At 51.5% G+C, this 18,062-nt stretch overlaps 1 protein-coding gene across 1 annotated transcript; it reads right to left on the reverse strand.

Annotated features, from left to right (window-relative positions):
* Positions 1-547: 547 nt before the first annotated feature.
* Positions 548-13,412, reverse strand: CAVIN1 (caveolae associated protein 1). The gene is made up of 2 exons (XM_081109443.1): positions 12,788-13,412; positions 548-3,186 (listed from the first exon to the last, which is right to left on the reverse strand). Exons 1-2 carry the CDS (start codon positions 13,256-13,258, stop codon positions 2,494-2,496), a joined length of 1,164 nt encoding a protein of 387 aa, XP_080965569.1. The 5' UTR covers positions 13,259-13,412; the 3' UTR covers positions 548-2,493.
* Between the last annotated feature and the right edge of the window lie 4,650 nt (positions 13,413-18,062).

Genomic DNA, 18,062 nt, shown 5'->3' on the forward strand with positions numbered 1-18,062 from the left:
ATGCTCTGACCAGGAATCAAATCATGACCTCCTGGTTCATGGGTTGACTCTCAACCACTGAGCCACACCGGCCCTGTTGGAATCCTTTCTTTATGACATTCAGCCCTGTGAGTCAGGGCCTCTGATTTCTCCCCTTGCTGAAACTGCCTCCTCTAGGCCTATGACCTCTGAAGTGTGTATGTGGGGGAAGCTCAGGCTAACTGGGCGTGTCTGGATGGCTAGTGCCCTGACAGCTGGAAAGTGGATCCAGACTGGGTTACAGACTATAACAGCTGGACTGTGGAGTGAGGATGCCTGGCTTCCAATTCCAGCTCCACCGCCTACCAGCTATGTGACCTTAGACAAGTCACTCTGCTACTTCATCTCTAAAATGGGGGTGATAATAATGCCCCCCCCACACACACACACACCTCAGGCAAGTCAGGCAAGTTTAAACCAACAGTCTTCTCTTTTTTCCTCCCTCCCTCCATGCATGGTTCCCTCCTGTCCTCGGTAACTCATTCTATATAACTGCCTTTGGAGAATACAGTCCAACACAGATCCTTTTAGAAAAGCAGGTTTATTGGTCGGGCTGCTCACCAGGACACAGCGACATGAGAGACTCCCCAGAGCCAGCAGGAAACTGCGTCTGCCCACAACTCAGGCCCCTTCGGCCCTCAGCACCTAGGAACCTTGTCCCAATCCCCATCCTCCCTCAGCTGACCCGTCTCCAGCATTCCCAAGAGAGAAGGGATCCAAGAAAAGGGGAGGGGGAAGCAAAGCTTTGTATTGTAAAAAAGGTTTGTCCCCAGGTTCCCTCCCTCCCTCCACCCCTTAAAGCAATTAGCTGCGATTCTAAAAAGCAGAGCAGGGAAGATAAGGCCAGGAGGAGGAATCCTTCAGCCTCTTCTTTGTTAATCCTCACCTGAGGATATTTTCCCATTGATTTTTAGAGAGAGTGGAAGAGGGACGGAAAGACAGAGAGAAACATAAATGTGAGAGAATCACATTGATTTGTTGCCTCCTGCACAAGCCCCGACCAGGGACCTGGCTGAGGAGGAACCTGCAACCAAGGTACGTGCCCTTGACTCAAATCGAACCCGGGACCCTTCAGTCCGCAGGCCAATGCTCTATTCACTGAGCCAAACTGGCCAGGGCTTCCGGCCTCTTCTTAGGGGAACTTGTGAGCCATGCCACAAGTGACTTGCAGGGGAGGGAAGTTGTCCTTGCTTCTGACAACCCCCTTTACTGGGACTTCAGTAACCTGAGGAGAACCTGGCAGCAACGACCCTCTCACCCCCAAAGATTCAGGAGAGGAACCCAAACGGGCAAGGAGGTCTTGGCGAGTCCTGCTGCTCTTACACTAGTTCTAGGGAAGGATCTTGAGAAGGAGTCAGGCAAGGCTGGGTTGCTCCTTACACAGTCATGATACTCTCCTCACTTCCCCTCCGGCTCTGTTTGGCGGCCTGGCCATTAGCACTCTGATCTCTTTCTAGTCTGCCCTCCCTTCCCACCCGCCTCACCCCATAACTCCCAGCTCTCCACTGCCTGGTGCTGTCCCCTTCTGGGACCCTAATTTTCTGGGCTTTGAAAAATGGACTGCTCCTGGGGAACCACTCAGATCCCAGTTGAGGAATGAGGTGAGGCTTACTTCTCTATTTGGATCATTGCTTTCTAATCATCCTTCCTTATCCTCAAATGGTCCTGCCGTCTTCTGAGAACCCCAGTAAGATAGGATTCTTGTCCCGTGTCTCTCATGCTGCAAATGAGGCAAATGCTCCTCTCTTCAGCCATTTCCAACTTCTACTATTTCCTATTCTCCTTCCCAAAGCCATAGCCACGAGTTCCTGTGTGCAGATGCATCAACATGTAAGTGTGCCCACCTCCACCCCTGCTCCCCCAGGGTTCTGCTGGGCTCCAGCCTTTCATGTTGGGACCCTTTGCAGACTGTGCGAGACCTTCATCCAGGTTCCTGGCTCACTCTGCCCTCAATCCTTCACAGCCCACGTTCTCCCAAAAGCTGCTTTCAAGTCCTTCCAGTATGGGCCCTCCCACGTGGGCAAAGGTCTCCTTGGGGATTCACTCTTTGCTATTATGTTAATTTCGGCTTTGAAGCCTCCAGGGATCAGGATAAGAAAGAAGAGCTCAGTGAGCAGGAATGACAGCAGCTGGGTGTGTGAGGGGGCGGTAGGGGGAAGGCAGACTGCCCCATTGGGGGCCGACTATGCAAAGGGTAGGATCCCCAACTTGCACAGCCAGCACATGGGTCACTGCCCTTTCCATTCCCACCCAGACGATGCCCCAGTGGGGGCTGTTCTCTGTGGAGGCTGCCTCCCGCTCCCATCTCAGTGACAGCTGTAAGACTTGAAAGGTGCTTTCTGGAGGGGAAGGTGTTCTCAATTTAGAAATACGTCAGCCCGGCTTGGGGCCGAGAAAGAATGCGAAAGAGAAAGTTCAAGAGGGAAAGAAATCAGGGTGGGGGCAGGAAGGGGGGGGGGCGGGAGGGCCTCCCCCTCAGTCGCTGTCGCTCTTGTCCACCAGCACGGCGTCCGACTCCTCCGTGATCTCCAGCAGCGTGTGCACGTCGGGGCTGCTCCCGCGCAGCAGGTCGAGGGCCTCGCCCCTCTCCGCGCCGCCCTCCTCGTCGTCGTTGCCCACCTCCACCATCTCGGTGGCCTTCAGCACCTCCACCTCGCCCTCGCGGATCTTCTTGACGTGGAAGGTGAAGGGCGGCACCTTGTAGACGGCCGTCTTGGAGCGCGCGTAGACCACGTGGTCGGGGGTGAAGGACTTGCGCAGCTTGTCGCGGGAGGTCTTGAGCTTCTCCCGGCGCTCGGTGGGGACCAGGCGCGTGCCCAGCTTGTTCATGCGCTTCTCCAGCGTGTGCCGCGTCTTCTCCAGGTTCTCCTTGGTCTTGATGCGCGTCTTCTCCAGGTTCTCCCGGGTCCGCACCTTGGTCTTCTCCATCTTCTCCTTGGAGAAGGCCTTCTTGAAGTCGTCCACGCGCCGCATGCCGCTGCGCTTGATGCGCTCCGCGCGCGACTCCTCGATGACCTCCTCCACCTCCACCGCCTCGTCCGAGGACAGCTCGATCGCCGCGTCCTCCTCGGGCTGCTCGCCCAGCTCGTCGCCCTCCTTCTCCGGCATTGTCTCTGACTCTTTCAGCGACTTACTGATGCTCAGTTTGGCCGGGAGCTTCACTTCATCCTATCGGGAGAGCAGAGGGGAAGAGATGAGTGGGGCTGAGCGGGGACTTGGGGAGGGAGGGCGCTGGGTGAACCCGAGGCAGGGTGGCGGGGATCCTGGAGCGTGCGTGGTACCCCTGCCATCGACCTGGACTTGTTTGGTTTGGCATTGTATCCCCAGAGCCTGGCCTCGTTTGCACCCCAGAAATGTGTCGAATGGATGCTAGGGCAAGGAGGGAAAAGAGCTTCGGGTCGGAGATTGGCGTGTCGTGTCATTGCTTTTCGGTTAAAAATCTCTGCGGCCCCCCCAACTCTGTCCTAGTACCTATGTTCACGCTTCTTACAACAATAAACCATGCCTTGCCATGTGAACACAACTGAACTTTGGAAATGGGCAGAGCGCCCCCTGGTGCACTAAGTCACACATTGCCCGAGCCAGGCCTAAAAGCAAAGGGGTTTGAGAACTGTTTCTTCAGGTTGAGGGTTCAGGGAGGGGAGATGAACACACAGCCAATATCAGGCTGCCCCCACGTAAGGTAGCTTGAAGGCAAGGTCAAGGGAGTGCGTTTTCCAGATTTCAAATAATTTCAGAACAAGTCTTAGGGGAGAAGGCCCATGTCCTAACCCCCCACCCCCACCCCCTTGACCTCCTCATACTGTTTGGCTCCACCAGTGCATTTTTCCCCCATGTGGAAATTCAGGGAAGAAAGAAGAAACAGTTGGCTGGCAGCCAAGGGCATGTTTTTACCCCAGCACGTATCTCTCTTCTGGTCTGACTTCCCTGCTTTGGAATGGAAGAGAGGGATTACTTTTCCATTTTTGCTTTTCCCTCCAGATTGGAGCTCAAGTAGGATGGTGGTCCCACATTCCCTGAGACCCTGAAGTTCAGAGCCAGTTATTCCCTTTTCCTCTCGGAGGACCTAGCATCAGCACTGTCTTCCATTCTGGGAAGATTTTCCAAGATCCTGACTCTGGGCCAACGTTTCACAATCCCAGGATCACACCAGAAGGCGTGGGAGGCTGAGCATAGAAAGGGAAAGGAGGCATAACCCAGAACATAACCAGCGTCTCCTCTTTGGTGCAGACTCTCTAGACTAGAGACTTCAGACAAAGGAATGAGAGACAGTATTTCTAGAGGGTTTTCTGAAGATCGTTTCCCAGAATTGTAAGAAAATCCCAACTGAGAAAAATGAGGCAACATGAGCTGAGCCCTCTCAGAAACACACAAACACATACATTGGCCACTTGGTATCTCTGCACCACCTGCTACAGACATTCCTTCCCCAGCTCTCAACCTCTTTCCTTTTCCCTCTCATCCGAATCCCCCCAGTTTCCTGGTTTCCACTGAAAACTAGGAACACCCCTCCCAACTTCCTTCCCTCCCTGTCAATAGCATTAGCAGGGACAGCTAGGGAATGCTGGCTCCACCCCTTCTCCCAAACTGGGCACCAGCTCTTCTGGGCATCAAGCTATCTCAAGCTCTCATTACTTGACTACACCTCCCAGCAGGCAAGATGACCTGGGCACCGGGAATGCTGGGACTTGTAGTCTCTACTTGCCATAGCTGGCTTAGTACTGTTATGGGCATCCTACTTTATTTTGCTCATCCCTCTGCCTTTTCCCACTTACAGAGGCATTGAAGGGGGTGTTTTCCATGTTCTGCGTATAGGAGGGTCCCAACCTCCCAGCGTTCCCTTAGTTCCAGTTGTAGTCCTTGGGTCTCCTTTAACCATTAGTTCTCCCTGTCTACTACTGAGTCCTCTCTTTCACAGCATTTTAGGCCTCTCTAGGATCTAACTCTCCACTGCCTCTTCATCTATCTCCACCCAGAACTTACCTGCAGTCTTGTATCCAAAAAAAATTTCATTTCTGATCTCTCCTTTACAGCCTCCCAGAATAAAAACCCACATGCGTGACACCAAAGGGTGGAGGTTAACCCCTCCTTTCACTAAGCTCAGACAATGTGGATGGGCTCAGAAGGATTAAGAGTGATGGGCGGGGAATAGTCAGGAAACAGTCCCAGCTGCTGGAAAACAAATCCACATTGTCTCCCTGCCCCACTCCCAGCATTCCTGATTCCCCCCGCCCCACCCCACCCCCTAAAGGCTGAGCTGGCTGGTTTTCCTGGCCTCTGGCTTCCTAGATAAAGGTCTTTGCCAACTGAGCTTGGAAGTGAACAGGGCTGGGGAGAGAGTTGCAGGCTTCTTGTAGCCAATCCCATCTTCCTAATACCTGATGAAAGGGCTCAAATACAACATCAGGGAGCAATCCCAGTGAGGGGAGGTTTATTTCTGGATTTGGGGGCATCTCTCCCAGTACCTGGGAATATAAGCACATTCATTGTAGGTTTCCCCCAGAATGATGGCTTCCACCAGAGGAGCTGCCCTTCTTGGTAGAAGGCAGGAGCTACTAGGGGAAGAAACAACTTGACCCAAATTCCTGAACAACCAGTAGGTTGGTTCTGGAGAGGGTATACCGCCATGACTTTAGCTTTTCCCCTCCATTAATGGATTTTCTCTTTTCTTCCCCTTTCCAAGCCAGGTTTCCTCTATGACTCATAGCCTTGGAGTGCTATCTTGGGCCCACCCAATCTGCCTGTTGCTACAACAACCATAAACACAATCCAAAAGCCCCTCCCCCCCACCCTGGGGACACAGGCCAGGCAACCTTGTCCCACCCCTACTTCCCTGGCACAGCTCCTGAACTAAAGGAGGGGCCTTAGGGGGTGGCAAGGAGGGAAGGCTCCACTTGTTCTGTTTTCACGTTTTTTTTATTAAACAAAACCACCACTCCCAACAGGCTTGGTTTCCAGAGTTACCTTTAATGACCAGGTCTGAACAAAAGCATGCACAGCTTCTTCCGCCCCCCACCAAACACACACAGCTCCCCAACCCAGAAAGGCACCAGTCCAGGATGAATTTAGAGGAGCCCCAGAGAAGCTTCCAGCCCCTCCCACACCACTCCCCAACCCTGCTGTATAAACTTAAGATCCTCTGGCTTAGGAAGAAAGTATAATTTAATTGAGCACCTAATATGTGTCTGGTCCTTGGCCAGGCACTTCACATTTGTCAGGGAGAAGGGGTAATGTCATAAGAGCTTTTCTTGATTTAGAGTGAACCAGCTCTGTCCCCAGCTCTGTCTGGGAATGGCCAGAGAAGACTTTGGGAAGATAATTCAGAGACCTAGGATCTGTTCAGAGAGGGTGTTAGAAGAAGGCGCAGACTGGGGAAGAGGTGAAGGAAAGGCCAGGTCTTTAAAATTCAGGCACTCTGCTTTAGACTGCCAAGACAAGGGAGTAAGAGAAACCGAAATCAGAGGGTCCTTCCTTTCTGCCACAGTGTGATATTGTCAACAGGAGTGATATTGTCCCCAAGAAGATAGAAATTGATTCTTGGGGATTGAGGGGAGATTTTAGATATTGTAATGGTTTGAGGTGCTCCAAAGAGCCCCAGTACATAAGCAGATACATAGTATAACTGTAAGATTAAAATGTCATGGGGGAGGGGACAATTAGGGGGGAAACGTCTAAAAGGACTCCTCAGGGGGATGATTATGAAAAAGAAGAAAAGTTGGGAAACACTGTGCTATAGGGAGGCCAGAAGAGCCAAGCCAGAGCCAGTTAAAATGTACCCCCTTCCGGCCTCTCCGAGTTGGCAGCTTTTGAGTGCCCCACCCAAGGCAGGATCTGGCAAACATAAGGGATCTCTTTGCAAAACATTTTTTTTTAACTGGAAAAAATAAGTGTAAATGTTTTCCCCAGCTACATGGGGGTGGAGTCGGGGGAGGGGGTGGGGAAGGCACAGAACAGACCCCAGGCCTGGGCCTCATGAGGGCTCTCTTTAAAGAGGCTTTGAGCCAAACTGGCCTGGCCCTGAGGAGGAGGCAGAAGGGGTATGGGAAGGGAGAATCTGAAGCCATGGCTCGTTTTCATGCAATGTCATGCAGGGCAGCATTGGGTGCAGCTCAAGTATGGTGCCTGGAGTGTCACTATGAAGAAAGAAACCAAGGAGAGGAGGGCCCCTTCCCTTCACCTCCCACCCCATTGCACACACCACATTCGCCTGAACTCTGCCTAATGCAAGAGCATTTCCTAATACCCATCACCCACCCAACACGGAGCAGTGGCTTGGATGAGGCCGACCATCCCGCACTGACCACGGCTAAGTGGTGAGCTGATGGTGGACTATAGCTACACCCCATGCCCACAGCCCCATGGGGCCCAGGAGACCCTAAGCGCCCCCACCGGCTGTCGGCTCCTTTGGGGTGGGCAGAGGCTCAGGATCTGGGTAATAGGGCAGTGCCCTAGGCGTCTGGTCAAAGGGTGGGAGCTCAGGTACTGTATCAGGCTTCAGGTCAAAGGGCTCAGTCTCAGGCAGAAGGTCAAAAGGCACGATCTTGGGTGTGACCAGGTCAGAGGGTGCATTCAGCTTCTTCTTGGGCTAAGGTGAGGAAAAGGGGTTTAAACAGAGTTTGGAACGGGTGTGGAGAGGGTTGAGAGAAAGGCCTTGGTGAGCATGCAGAGTTGGGAAGGGTGAGTAGGGTGGGGAAGGGAGTACACAATGTATTAGGATGGAAAGAAACCACATTTTAAATGCTTCATCAACAGGGCCCTGGGGCTGATGGGGTGGAACAAACTCAGACCCATGAATTAATAAACACAATTTAAATGGAACCCCCTCCCTTCTTCCCTCTAGAATCTTCCCCAGCCCTGTCCTTGGCCTCCTACCTTCTGTCCCTACCAGGTTGGAGTGATGGAGGGAAAGAGGCTGCTGGGAGTAGGAGCTTTCTAAGAGGCCAGTTGTTGGATTCTAACTGGGGAGGCTCCAATGAGTAAAAGAGAAGGCGAACAACTTCACTGTCTTCAGAGCCAGACACTGCTGATTCCAGTTCTCATTATTCCCCTGGGCAGGGCGGGCACAGGGTGCCGCCCCGGACAAGGAGAGGGAGAGGCATGGAAGAGGGACATCCTGACTATTTCCTTTTGGCCATGTCCTTCCCTCCTGCCTCTCTTGTCACCCTTCCCGCCACCCATGCTTGGGCTACCAAGATGCATAGAGAAATTAGGATAAAAAAAAAAAAGCTATTTTTATGACAGGTGGGCCTACATTCTGGGGTACCCAGCGGCAGCTCCCAATTCTCCCTCCTGAAGGGTTGAGCCACCACTTTTTCTTTGGACAATCAGGAGAAGTCGGGGAAAGGGACCGTTGGGGTCACTACAGTCTCCGGTGACAACAGAGCTGAGTGATGGCCTGCAGCCACAAAAACACAAGGCAGCAGGTGCCAACCTGCCCTGTGGGGTGCAGGGAGAAGGCTGGAGTGGCAGGGAGACTGAGGAGACAGATGCAGGGGCCGTGCCAGGAGACACCCACACTGGCCAGAGAGCTCCAGGAAGCTTATACCTGCTCTTCTCCCCACACCCGCTCCCACCATCACTGGGCCAGGTGATCACACCTTGCCTCTTCTTCAGCACTGTGAGGCTGAGCAGCTAAAGGCCACCAACCTTAGCCACTGTTAGCCACCACTGCACACACAAACACACAAAGCAGCCGCAGTGCCCGGACTGTTAAGCTAGCTCCCTCAGAGAACGAAGGAGCCAGAACTAACCCTCTGTTAGGGCTACCCTCCACTCCGGTTTCTGCTGCAGAGGCCAGGAATGGAAGGGGGAGGTGGGGAGCAGAAAGTGTAGCAGAAGGGGGGTACACCTGGGTTCTGGTTTCAGCTTTGACCCCTCGCCCCCAATCACTCGAGTGACAATAGGCAAGTGACTTCCCCTTTCTGGGCCTCAGCTTCCTCCGCTACAAAAGGAAGAAACTGCAGTTGATTATCTCTGAAGCATCTTCCAGCTCAAAAAATCTCTCATGACAAGATGATGAACAGTCACTATGGTATGATTTTTTAAAATAGAACAAGCCACCACTCATCTCTGAGGTTGCTTGCTTGCTTAGCAACAATAATCCTCCTTGCCCTACCAGTTGCCCACCCTGTGCCATCTCCCCCACTTCTTGATTCTGACCTTTACAATGGTCAGACTTTATTTAAAAAAAAAAAAAATTAGAGCAAGGAGCATGATTTTCTTTAGTCTTAGAAATACCCCTAAAAGTGCCCTCCCTGCTTTCGATCCAGTGACCAGGAAAAACAACCCAAACTCGGTTTTTTGGAGGAAAATGATGATAAGCAGTCTCTCCATGGCCACTAGGCTTAGAAGGACCAGAACCCCAAGTTGGGAATATTTTTTACAAAGTTTTGGGGTTCTGGCCCGGCCCATGCGGCTCAGTGGTTGAGCGTTGACCCATGCACCAAGAGGTCGCCAATTGGATTCCTGGTCATGGCACATGCCTGGGTTGCAGGCTTGATCCCCAGCAGGGGGGCGTGCAGGAGGCAGCCAATCAATGTTGATGTTTCTCTCTCATCGATGTTTCTAGATCTCATTCCCTCTCCCTTCCTCTCTCTCTAAAATCAATAAAAACATTTAAAAATGTTTTGGGTTCTGGAACGAAGTAGCCTTGATTTGCCTTGGGCCCAGGAAGAAGCTATAGGTTGGGTTAGGATTTGGGCAGAAGTCACCAAGCCCTCATTCCAGCCTAGGTGTCCTCCCCTTTAATGTCCATGATCTGCTTGATCCTTTAAATGCTTCCTTGTCTTAACCTCAAGCACTTGGAGCAGGTCTGAGGGGTCCATGTGTAGGTCACTAACTGCCTCATCAAAACTGCTCCAAAAAACATTTATTCCCTTTCTGGATTCTAAAAGAACTCTAATAATATCCAAATTGTTGTCTCAGAGAATTGGCTCTTTAATGATCACAGCTCCTCCTGTTTGCATGGTGCCCACAATCTGCCTGATCCTCCCAGCAGTTCTCAATCCACTGACCCTAAACTACTAGTAGAATTCACTTCTTTCATTCACTAACTGTTGCCTAGCTAGGATGGGATGCCAAACTGCCACTTTTTGTTTCAGTGCAGACAGGGGAATGCCAGAGAGGGGCTGAATTGTATGTGTGTTGTGTACACAAATGCAAACTTAACCTGTGATGTCATCATCAAACTTAATAGTTCCCTGAATCTAGGGTAGGGCCAGGCAAGGGATTCCCTCCTTTATGCCCCAGGAAGGAGGTGTGAGAGGCCAGATGACCTGATCCCACAGCTGGGACCGTCCCACCCTTTCAGGCTTCCCTCCACCCTGCTCCCCTTGCCATATCTTCACCTCCCTACGTTGGCAGTGGGGAATACTGAATCTCCTCCTGTTCCCACGCTGGAGAACTCACACAATCCTGGGAGGCCTTTCTCCAAACCAAGCATCCTACCCCAACAGCCTGATTTTACCATAAATGTTGCCGCCCCCTATCTTCCCTATTAGGTCTGCCAAGGCGCAGAGCTATTTTTACCTCATTCTCTTCCCAGGCCTGGAGACCTCTGGGAGGAGTAGCCTCTGCCTTCCTCCAGCATGGGAGTACCCCACCCGCTCGCCCCCACCTAGAACATCTGTTCTACAGCTCAGGGAAGTTCTGCTTCCCTGAGCCCCACCCTATTGCTGGAATCTTTTCCTTATCTCTCAGCTCCTCTCAGAATGGGGACCACTTTAGTTCTTAGTTATTTCCCCTGACATTTAGGGGGCCCGAGGTGCTCAGCTTAAGCTATTCCTGCTACTCAACTCCCTGTTCCCTGCTGGCCCTGGGTTAGTACAGATGCAGTCAAAGCCACCCTGAGACACACCATATACAGCCACAGATCCCTGCCAACTGCTGAGAGGGGGTAACAGAGGGATGCTACTGGCCTTTGCAAGGACGTCTTTCTCCCTCCATACCCATCCTCTCAGAATCTCCATCTTTAACATAGGAAGGTTTATGCCAACCAAGAATTTCCCCAAGTTCTACAGCTCAGGCTATTTAAAGTGAGACGGGTCACCTATTCAGCTCTCCATGCAACCCTCTACCTCTACCTAAAGCTGGTGGGCTCCCCTGTCTTGTTCTCTGTCCCTTGAAGCTCCTCAGTGCTATGTAGATCTCTTTAAAAATCACACACACACACACACACACACACACACACACACACACACCCATTCTGCTCCCTCCAAACAGATCAAATGGAAACAACTCTGAGCAAGCATTTTCTATCAGATAGTGCTGTTTGGGGAGAAGCAAAGCTTTTTAAAGGTCAAGTGCCTATTGGGAGGAGTCCCTGGGCAGAGGGGTAGGGGTGCTACTTCTGCCTCTGTCCTACCACCCCCTCCTCAGATAAGTGCCAGCTCACCCATCTCCCAGCTGCTCCAAACAGTGTCTGCAAACTGCTTGTCCCAATCTGCATCTTTCTTAGCTCCTTCTAGTGAGACCAACCCTAGGACCCCATGGCATCCCAGATGGTCACTCAGAAGCCAGGTGACCGGGCCGAGAGTCCTCAGTGAAAACAAAGCTCCCTGACAGGGGTGTCCTCACCTAGGGAGTGTGGGAAATCTAGTCTTCCTTTCCTTTCCACTCCCTTTGATAGAATTACCCCTCCTCTCCCCCACCCCTCACGCCCCATGATCTCACCTCCTTGGGGTAGGAACATCAACCAGGCCTGCGGGGAGCGGAGAGGAGGTGAGGCTGGGCACATTCCCACCCAAGCAAAGATCACCAAGCCCTCAGCGGAGGCCCACCTTAATGGGATTTAGGAGGGGGGGTAGAAGGGGCAGGTTTATTTGGGGTTAAGATACTAAAAAACTACATTTTCATCCTGACCGGAGGAATGGGGAGAGAGGTGCACTGGCAGCCGCCAGCGGCCTGGGCGGAGCCTGGGGCCCGCCAGCCTCCGGCAGCCAGCGCACCCGCTCCCCCGCCGCCCCCGCAGGTATGCGAGGTGATTCACGGCGCCCAGGCTGCCCGACCCGCGGGGGCTGTCCGCTCCCGCCACGGGCCCCTCCCGCCCTCCCCCACCCGCCCCCGCTCCAGCCTGCCTGCGTCCAGCGGGCCCGGGGTGCGGACGCGCCGCGCATAGCGTGTCCCCAGGGCCCTGAAAGTGCAGGGAAGCCAGGGGCAGGTAGCACCGGGGAGACCGGGTAGGCCGCCAGAGCTGGGGCGGGGGCGCGGGGTCCGCGGGGCGGTGCAGGCTGTGGCGGCCTCGCCTGGCGCAGCCCCCGCCGGTGCGTGCCTGGGCCCTGAATCACCCGCTATATCGGGCGGGCAGCGCCTGAGGCCCCAGACTCGGGCCGCGCCGCCAGTGTCCGTTTACAGCGGGTCCCCAAAGCCGCCAGGCACCCACGGCTTCCCCCCAACTTCTCGGCGCAGAAAGGCTGCTGACCGAGCCCACTTAGGAGCTGTCTGCCGGGGGCCGTGTCCCCGAGGCCAGCCCCCTAACTCGGTTCCACTGTGTGTCTGACACGGGAGGGAGGGGGCTTGGTGAGGAGATGCGGGGTACAGAGTGCGCCCCTCTGCTGCTCCAGGAATCCGCTGCTCACCCCACCCCACCCCACTCCACCCCACCCCAGCTGCGCTTGTCCGCAGGAGGGTTGGTCCCGGGGCCCGGACAGGCTAGCGGACAGGCTGGCGGGGAAGAGCCGCGCTGCGCCGCGGGCAGGTCCCCCACCCCCAGCCCCGGCCTGAGACCACGGGCCGGGCACGGAGTTGTGGGCAGGTCGGCCCGCCAGCTCACCTGGTAGATCATAACTTTAAAGTTGCGGCGTCGCAGCAGCTCGGCCTCGTTGACCTCCAGCTTCTTGATCTGGCCGGCCTGGCGCTCCAGGCTGCCGCGCACGGTCTTCACGTTGACGCTGACCTTGCGCACCTTCTCCAGCAGCTTGCTCACCGTGTTGCTGGTGGTGGCGTGCGCCTTGCCCAGCTTGCTCAGCTCGCCCTGGATGCTCTGCACGGCGCCCTCCATCTCCGCCTGCCGCTCCTCCAGCTGGGCTTGGGTCAGCTGGATCTGGTCGACGGCGCCGATGATTTTGTCCAGAAGGCTCAGTACCAGCACGCCGTTCACCTGGTCTGACTTGATCAGCTCCTCGGAGCCGGCCCCCGACGGCTCCTCCGCCGCCGGCGCCTGCATGAGGGAGGACGCCGGGTCCTCGGCGTCAGGGTACCCGGAAAGCGGCTGTTCGATGATATGGAGCTGGGTGTCCTCCATGGCTACCCGGAGCCGTGCGGGGCCGGCCGGGTGGAGCTGAAGCTGGAGTAGGAGACCGGGAGAGGAGGAAGAGCGGGAGGGGGGAGGAGAGCGAGAGCGATCGGAGAGCGGAGGAAACTCTAGCCACGTCCGTGCGCCCCGGGACTGTGGCCAGAACTGTGGGGCGGGGGATCTCTGAGCTCCCCCGCTCCCACGCCAAACCCGGGAGTCTCGTCGCCCATTGGCTGGCCCCGTCCCAGAAAAGGAGGGACCGGGGCAGAAGGGAAAACCGATGATGGGGGGGTGGGCAACCAAGGGGGACCCAGGAGCCGCGCGCCCCACCCTTCCCAGGATGGTTGGAATAGTTGGAGCGGAGACTAGGGCCGCCTCTGGCAGCGGAGGCGGTAGGAGCGGGACTGGGGCAGAGGAATGTTAGCTGGAGAGGAAACGGTCCTAGATTGTTGCTCACTTTTCCCTCTCTTTCTGCTCACCTGCAAGCCTACCTCATCCTTAAGTTCTAGAGCGGGAAGTCAAGTGGAACGCGAGCTCCTGAAGTTCTATGCGAAAGGTTGTGTCGGTCTGTGCCCAGTTTTTGAAAGGGAAAGTTATCCACAGTCTTTTCGAAGAAGCCTCTAACTACCCCACCCCTCAAGTTACCAACCGCTGCTCTAAAAGCTTGAGGGGTTGTTTGGGAAAAGAAGGGAGAGGGAACTTAAGTTAGGGTCGCAGTGGTGGTGAGGGGCTGCAAAGCTTCTCCAGGTTCCTCTTAGGATTATCCTAACAGAATAGGATTAAAGCAGGCAATAAAGTAAAAAGTAAAGCCTTTACCCACTTCTAAACTTTCCCTAAAACTTCAGTTTTCCCTGTGTTCATCCCTGCCCCAGAGACCTAGCTGACACTAATCTCAGAGCAGGATCTAGGAATGCCCCCTTCTTTCTAGATCCTAGATGCCAGTGTTTAGCAATCAGAGATCTTCAGTTCCCACCTCCTCATTTGACAGAACAAACAGGTGGGAAAGGCAAGTGACCTGCCCGAGGTTACCTGCAGGTTGGCATTGGCTGGGCACTTAAACCAGGTCCCTGGCCTCCTCTCGCACTTTCTACCTCTCATTAGTACAGGGTGGGCACACGAGGCCATCCGCACGTGCTGGTTTTGAGCCTGTGGGCCTGAAGATTAACTACCGACATATTTTCAACCATAGCGAGTACCAAGGAGCAGCACCAGGGAGGACCCTGCGCTCAGAAGTCCAGGGAAAGAGAGGCTGCCCAGGCAACCCCCAGTTTGCTCTCTAGCACAGCCCTGGGGCTGTGAGTTTGCTGGAGCAGCACCAGCCCCCTTTCCCCCAGAAAAGCTGCAACCCTTTTCCCTAGTTAGGAAACCAAGCTTGGGTTTCCCCAGCTGGATAGATGATGGTCTTGGCAAAAGACCTATGCTAGTCTGGCAGGCGTTATCATTAGGAAGAGTGAAAAACTGCTTGGTGGAACCCAGGGCTCCATCAACCCAGTTGGAGAGTCCTCCAACCCAGAAAGGAGCTGGAGAGCTCACTGTCTGGGATAGTCTGGGATAGTCTGGGATAGTCCCAAGGAATAGTTCCCCCAATGCTTCAGTAGATGTTTTCTTAGAAACAAATGGCTTTCTTGTTTGTGATTCAAGTAGAATATATAATTTTACATATAAAATTATAACTGGTATATAAAATCATAGCTGGTATATAAAATTATCCATAATATATAAAATCATATATATATATATGTGTATATATATATATATATATGAGATCTGAAAGATTACCCATTTATTTTAGAATTTAAAAGAAAATGTATTTTGGCAGTTTAAGTTGTTCCATTGAGGATTGATAAGATTTCTAGAAAAAAGAAGAGTGACAGTAGAGAATTTTACTGGGCCTTCATAAGGTTCTTACATTTTTTTAATTGGTTAGATTATTTCCATAGGTAGCATCCAAGATACAAATTGTGAGTAGCAACCAAAAATATAGTGAAAAGAGGTTTTCTTTCTATCACTGTCTGCAGTAATTAATTTCTTCCCCAGGAGACATGTTACTATTTTCTGGTGGAATCTTCTATAGAAAGTCTCTGCATATATGATCAAATTTACATATTGCTCAGCATTTTTCTTTTTTTTTCAGTCACTAATATATCTTGGAGATTGTTCCATGTCAGTATTCCAAAGTATGGACGTACTATACTTACTCAGCAAGTTCTCTATCAATGGACATTTAGGGATTACAATTTAAACCTCACTTGGGGGGGGGGTCTGAAGAGGAATTTTAGTGGTTGACTTGATTTTTGTGGTTGCATGCTTCCTAAAAGGAATTAAGTCCGTGCCATTTTGACTTCCCATCAGGAAAATATTTCTACTCTTCAAAAAGGAGTGACCTTTTTGAGATTAGTCAAATTATGTTCCAGGGATAGTCTAGTAAATACATGACTCATTTCATGCCTTGTTAACAGAGAATTTTGCAGAAAGGGCCCTACCCCTACATACCTATGTCCAAGAAATGATCTGTATTAACAAGTTTCTCTCCTGTCCTCTTCTTACTAAATGCCAGCTAAATCCAACAGGGGGCATGCTAAGCCTTGATGAGCTAGCTTTATCACCGCGGACTCCCAGAACTGGAGGGAAGTACTTCCCAGAGTACTTCATTTCAGTGAAAATAAGCAGTTTCCCTTCGTTTGGAATTGCATTCAGCATGCCATTGCTTGCATTAAGGGTTGACGCTTTGCATTTTCCATTGCTCACTCTTATTTGCTGAAAGGCACACTGTTCCATTGCGTGCTTTCAGCGGCTGAGGCAGAGACTGTAAAAGGGATAAAGAGGTGGAAACAAACAACCCTTTGGCCCAGAAAAAGAGCACCAGGATGCAACCATGTCAGCAGCTGGAATCTCATAGCACTCTATCATATTCCTCCATCCGCCCACGTGTTCAACAAAGTGTGACTGCTTACCTTGAGCCAACTGCGGGGCTGGGGACTTCAAGGAGGATGACTAAAGCTCAGTCCTTCCTATTGAGGAATTCATAGCATAGCAGGAGAGGCAGATGCATAGTTTCAGGTACAAAGTGGAGGGTTCTCCAGCAGCTAAAGGAAGGTTGCCACTTTCTGGAAGAGTGGGAAGGGTTCACAGAGGGAGGGCTTCTAGGTATAAAGGAGGAGAGAGGGTAGAGGTGTGGAAGTGCAGGGCTGAGGGGTGGGTAGCCAGGCATTGCTCATCTCTTACTGTGGTTCTGCCTTAAGTCTTATTGGTTTATATTTAGGAAGATTGAGCAAGGTGTGAGGGGTGCACGTGTAATATGTCCCATTCGGTTTTGGATCCATGCTGGGAGAGATCCTAGGGAGACAGTGTGTTTTGTTAATAATAAATATTTGGGCCTGACCAGTGTGGCTCATTGGTTGAGTGTCAACCTAGGAACCAGAAGGTCACGGTTCAATTCCTGGTCAGGGCACATGCCTGGGTTGCGGGCTCAGTTCCCAGTAGGGGGCAGGCGGGAGGCAGCCGATCAATGATTCTTAGCACTGATGTTTCTATCTCCCTCTCCGTTCCTCTCTGAAATCAATAAATATATATTAAAAAAAATAATAGTGGGGCTTGTCCTCGGGGGTGGGAGTGGCCGGGGGGGGTGTCAATCGGGGAAAATGGAGACATATGCAATATTTTAAACAATAAAATAATAATAATAATAATAATAATAATAATAATAATAAACATTTAGGATGAATTACGTGTCCTCACATCAGAGAAATAAACATCCTGCACAGAAAACCAGTCCCCAGCAGCTGGCTCACAGTTGCCACAGGTGTTCGTCCCCAGATTTACAGGCACTAGTCTTGTCCCTCTGACATATATGAAAAGTGCCTACAATGTTTGTATATTTCTTTTCCTCAAAAATTCCTTCCTTTCTCCTTCAAACATTTTCTGGTTACCTGAACCAGAAAACAATAATAATAATTTTTTTAAAAAAACTTGGTAAGTGCTAATTTATGCTAGAAACCACAGCATACAGCAAGTTTGGGTGAGAGTGTTAAATTCAGACTAACACACAGAAAACATCAAGAAAATATATTAATGAAAATGCCATCAAGCCTCCCTTCCTCCATTGCTTTCAACATACACTGGTCTCCTATCCTACACATAAAAAACAGAAACAAAAACTGCAGTCATAATTGGTTTTACCTTCCTGTCTCCTCAAGGTGGGGTCCATCTGTTTTCTTCTGTTCAAATTCAATTGTTTTGTAGAACTGCGTCTACTGGGCTTTTACCCCCAATTCAGTCCTTAAACTTTAGGAGTTTATCCAAAAAGTTGGTTTTCTCTCTACCAAAAGAGCATTGAAAAGTCAGTAATAGACCCTCCTACCAATGATCTCTCCTTTTCTAATTTTATTTGAACTCAGCAGGATTTAGAACTGCTGTCATTGAGAGTCTCCTTTATGGTCTTTTGGGAGGCTGTATTATTTTTACTTATTTCTAGTCCGATTTGCTAACTTTTTTTTCTTCCTTTATTTAAAAAACAGCCTTTAAAACTGCTAAAAAATATTTTAAACCCAGCTTCATAGAGACATAATTTATGTGATATACGATTCACCTATTTAAAGTGTTCAATTCAATGGTTTTTAGTACATTCACAGAGTTGGCAACCACAATCAATTTTAGAACATTGTTATCATCCCCAAAATAAACACCTGTCAAATAAAAAACAGATCCGGATTTAGCAAAGGGAGACTTTATTTGAAAGGATTATTGCCTGGGAGGAAAGGAACTATTACAATCAGGGGAGGGGGTCTATTGTAATGGACACAGCGCTGTGACC

The sequence above is a fragment of the Myotis nattereri genome (genome assembly GCF_964212035.1).
Source record: "Myotis nattereri genome assembly, chromosome: 16".
Taxonomy (NCBI): domain Eukaryota; kingdom Metazoa; phylum Chordata; class Mammalia; order Chiroptera; family Vespertilionidae; genus Myotis; species Myotis nattereri.

What these genes read in the sequence shown, in the direction of transcription:
- CAVIN1 (XM_081109443.1), bottom strand. Translation starts at nt 13,258, where the DNA reads ATGGAGGACACCCAGCTCCATATCATCGAACAGCCGCTTTCCGGGTAC. An exon ending in TTAAAGTTATGATCTACCAG is followed by an intron (nt 3,187 to 12,787) that starts GTGAGCTGGCGG and finishes CTCTCCCGATAG; the next exon opens with GATGAAGTGAAGCTCCCGGC.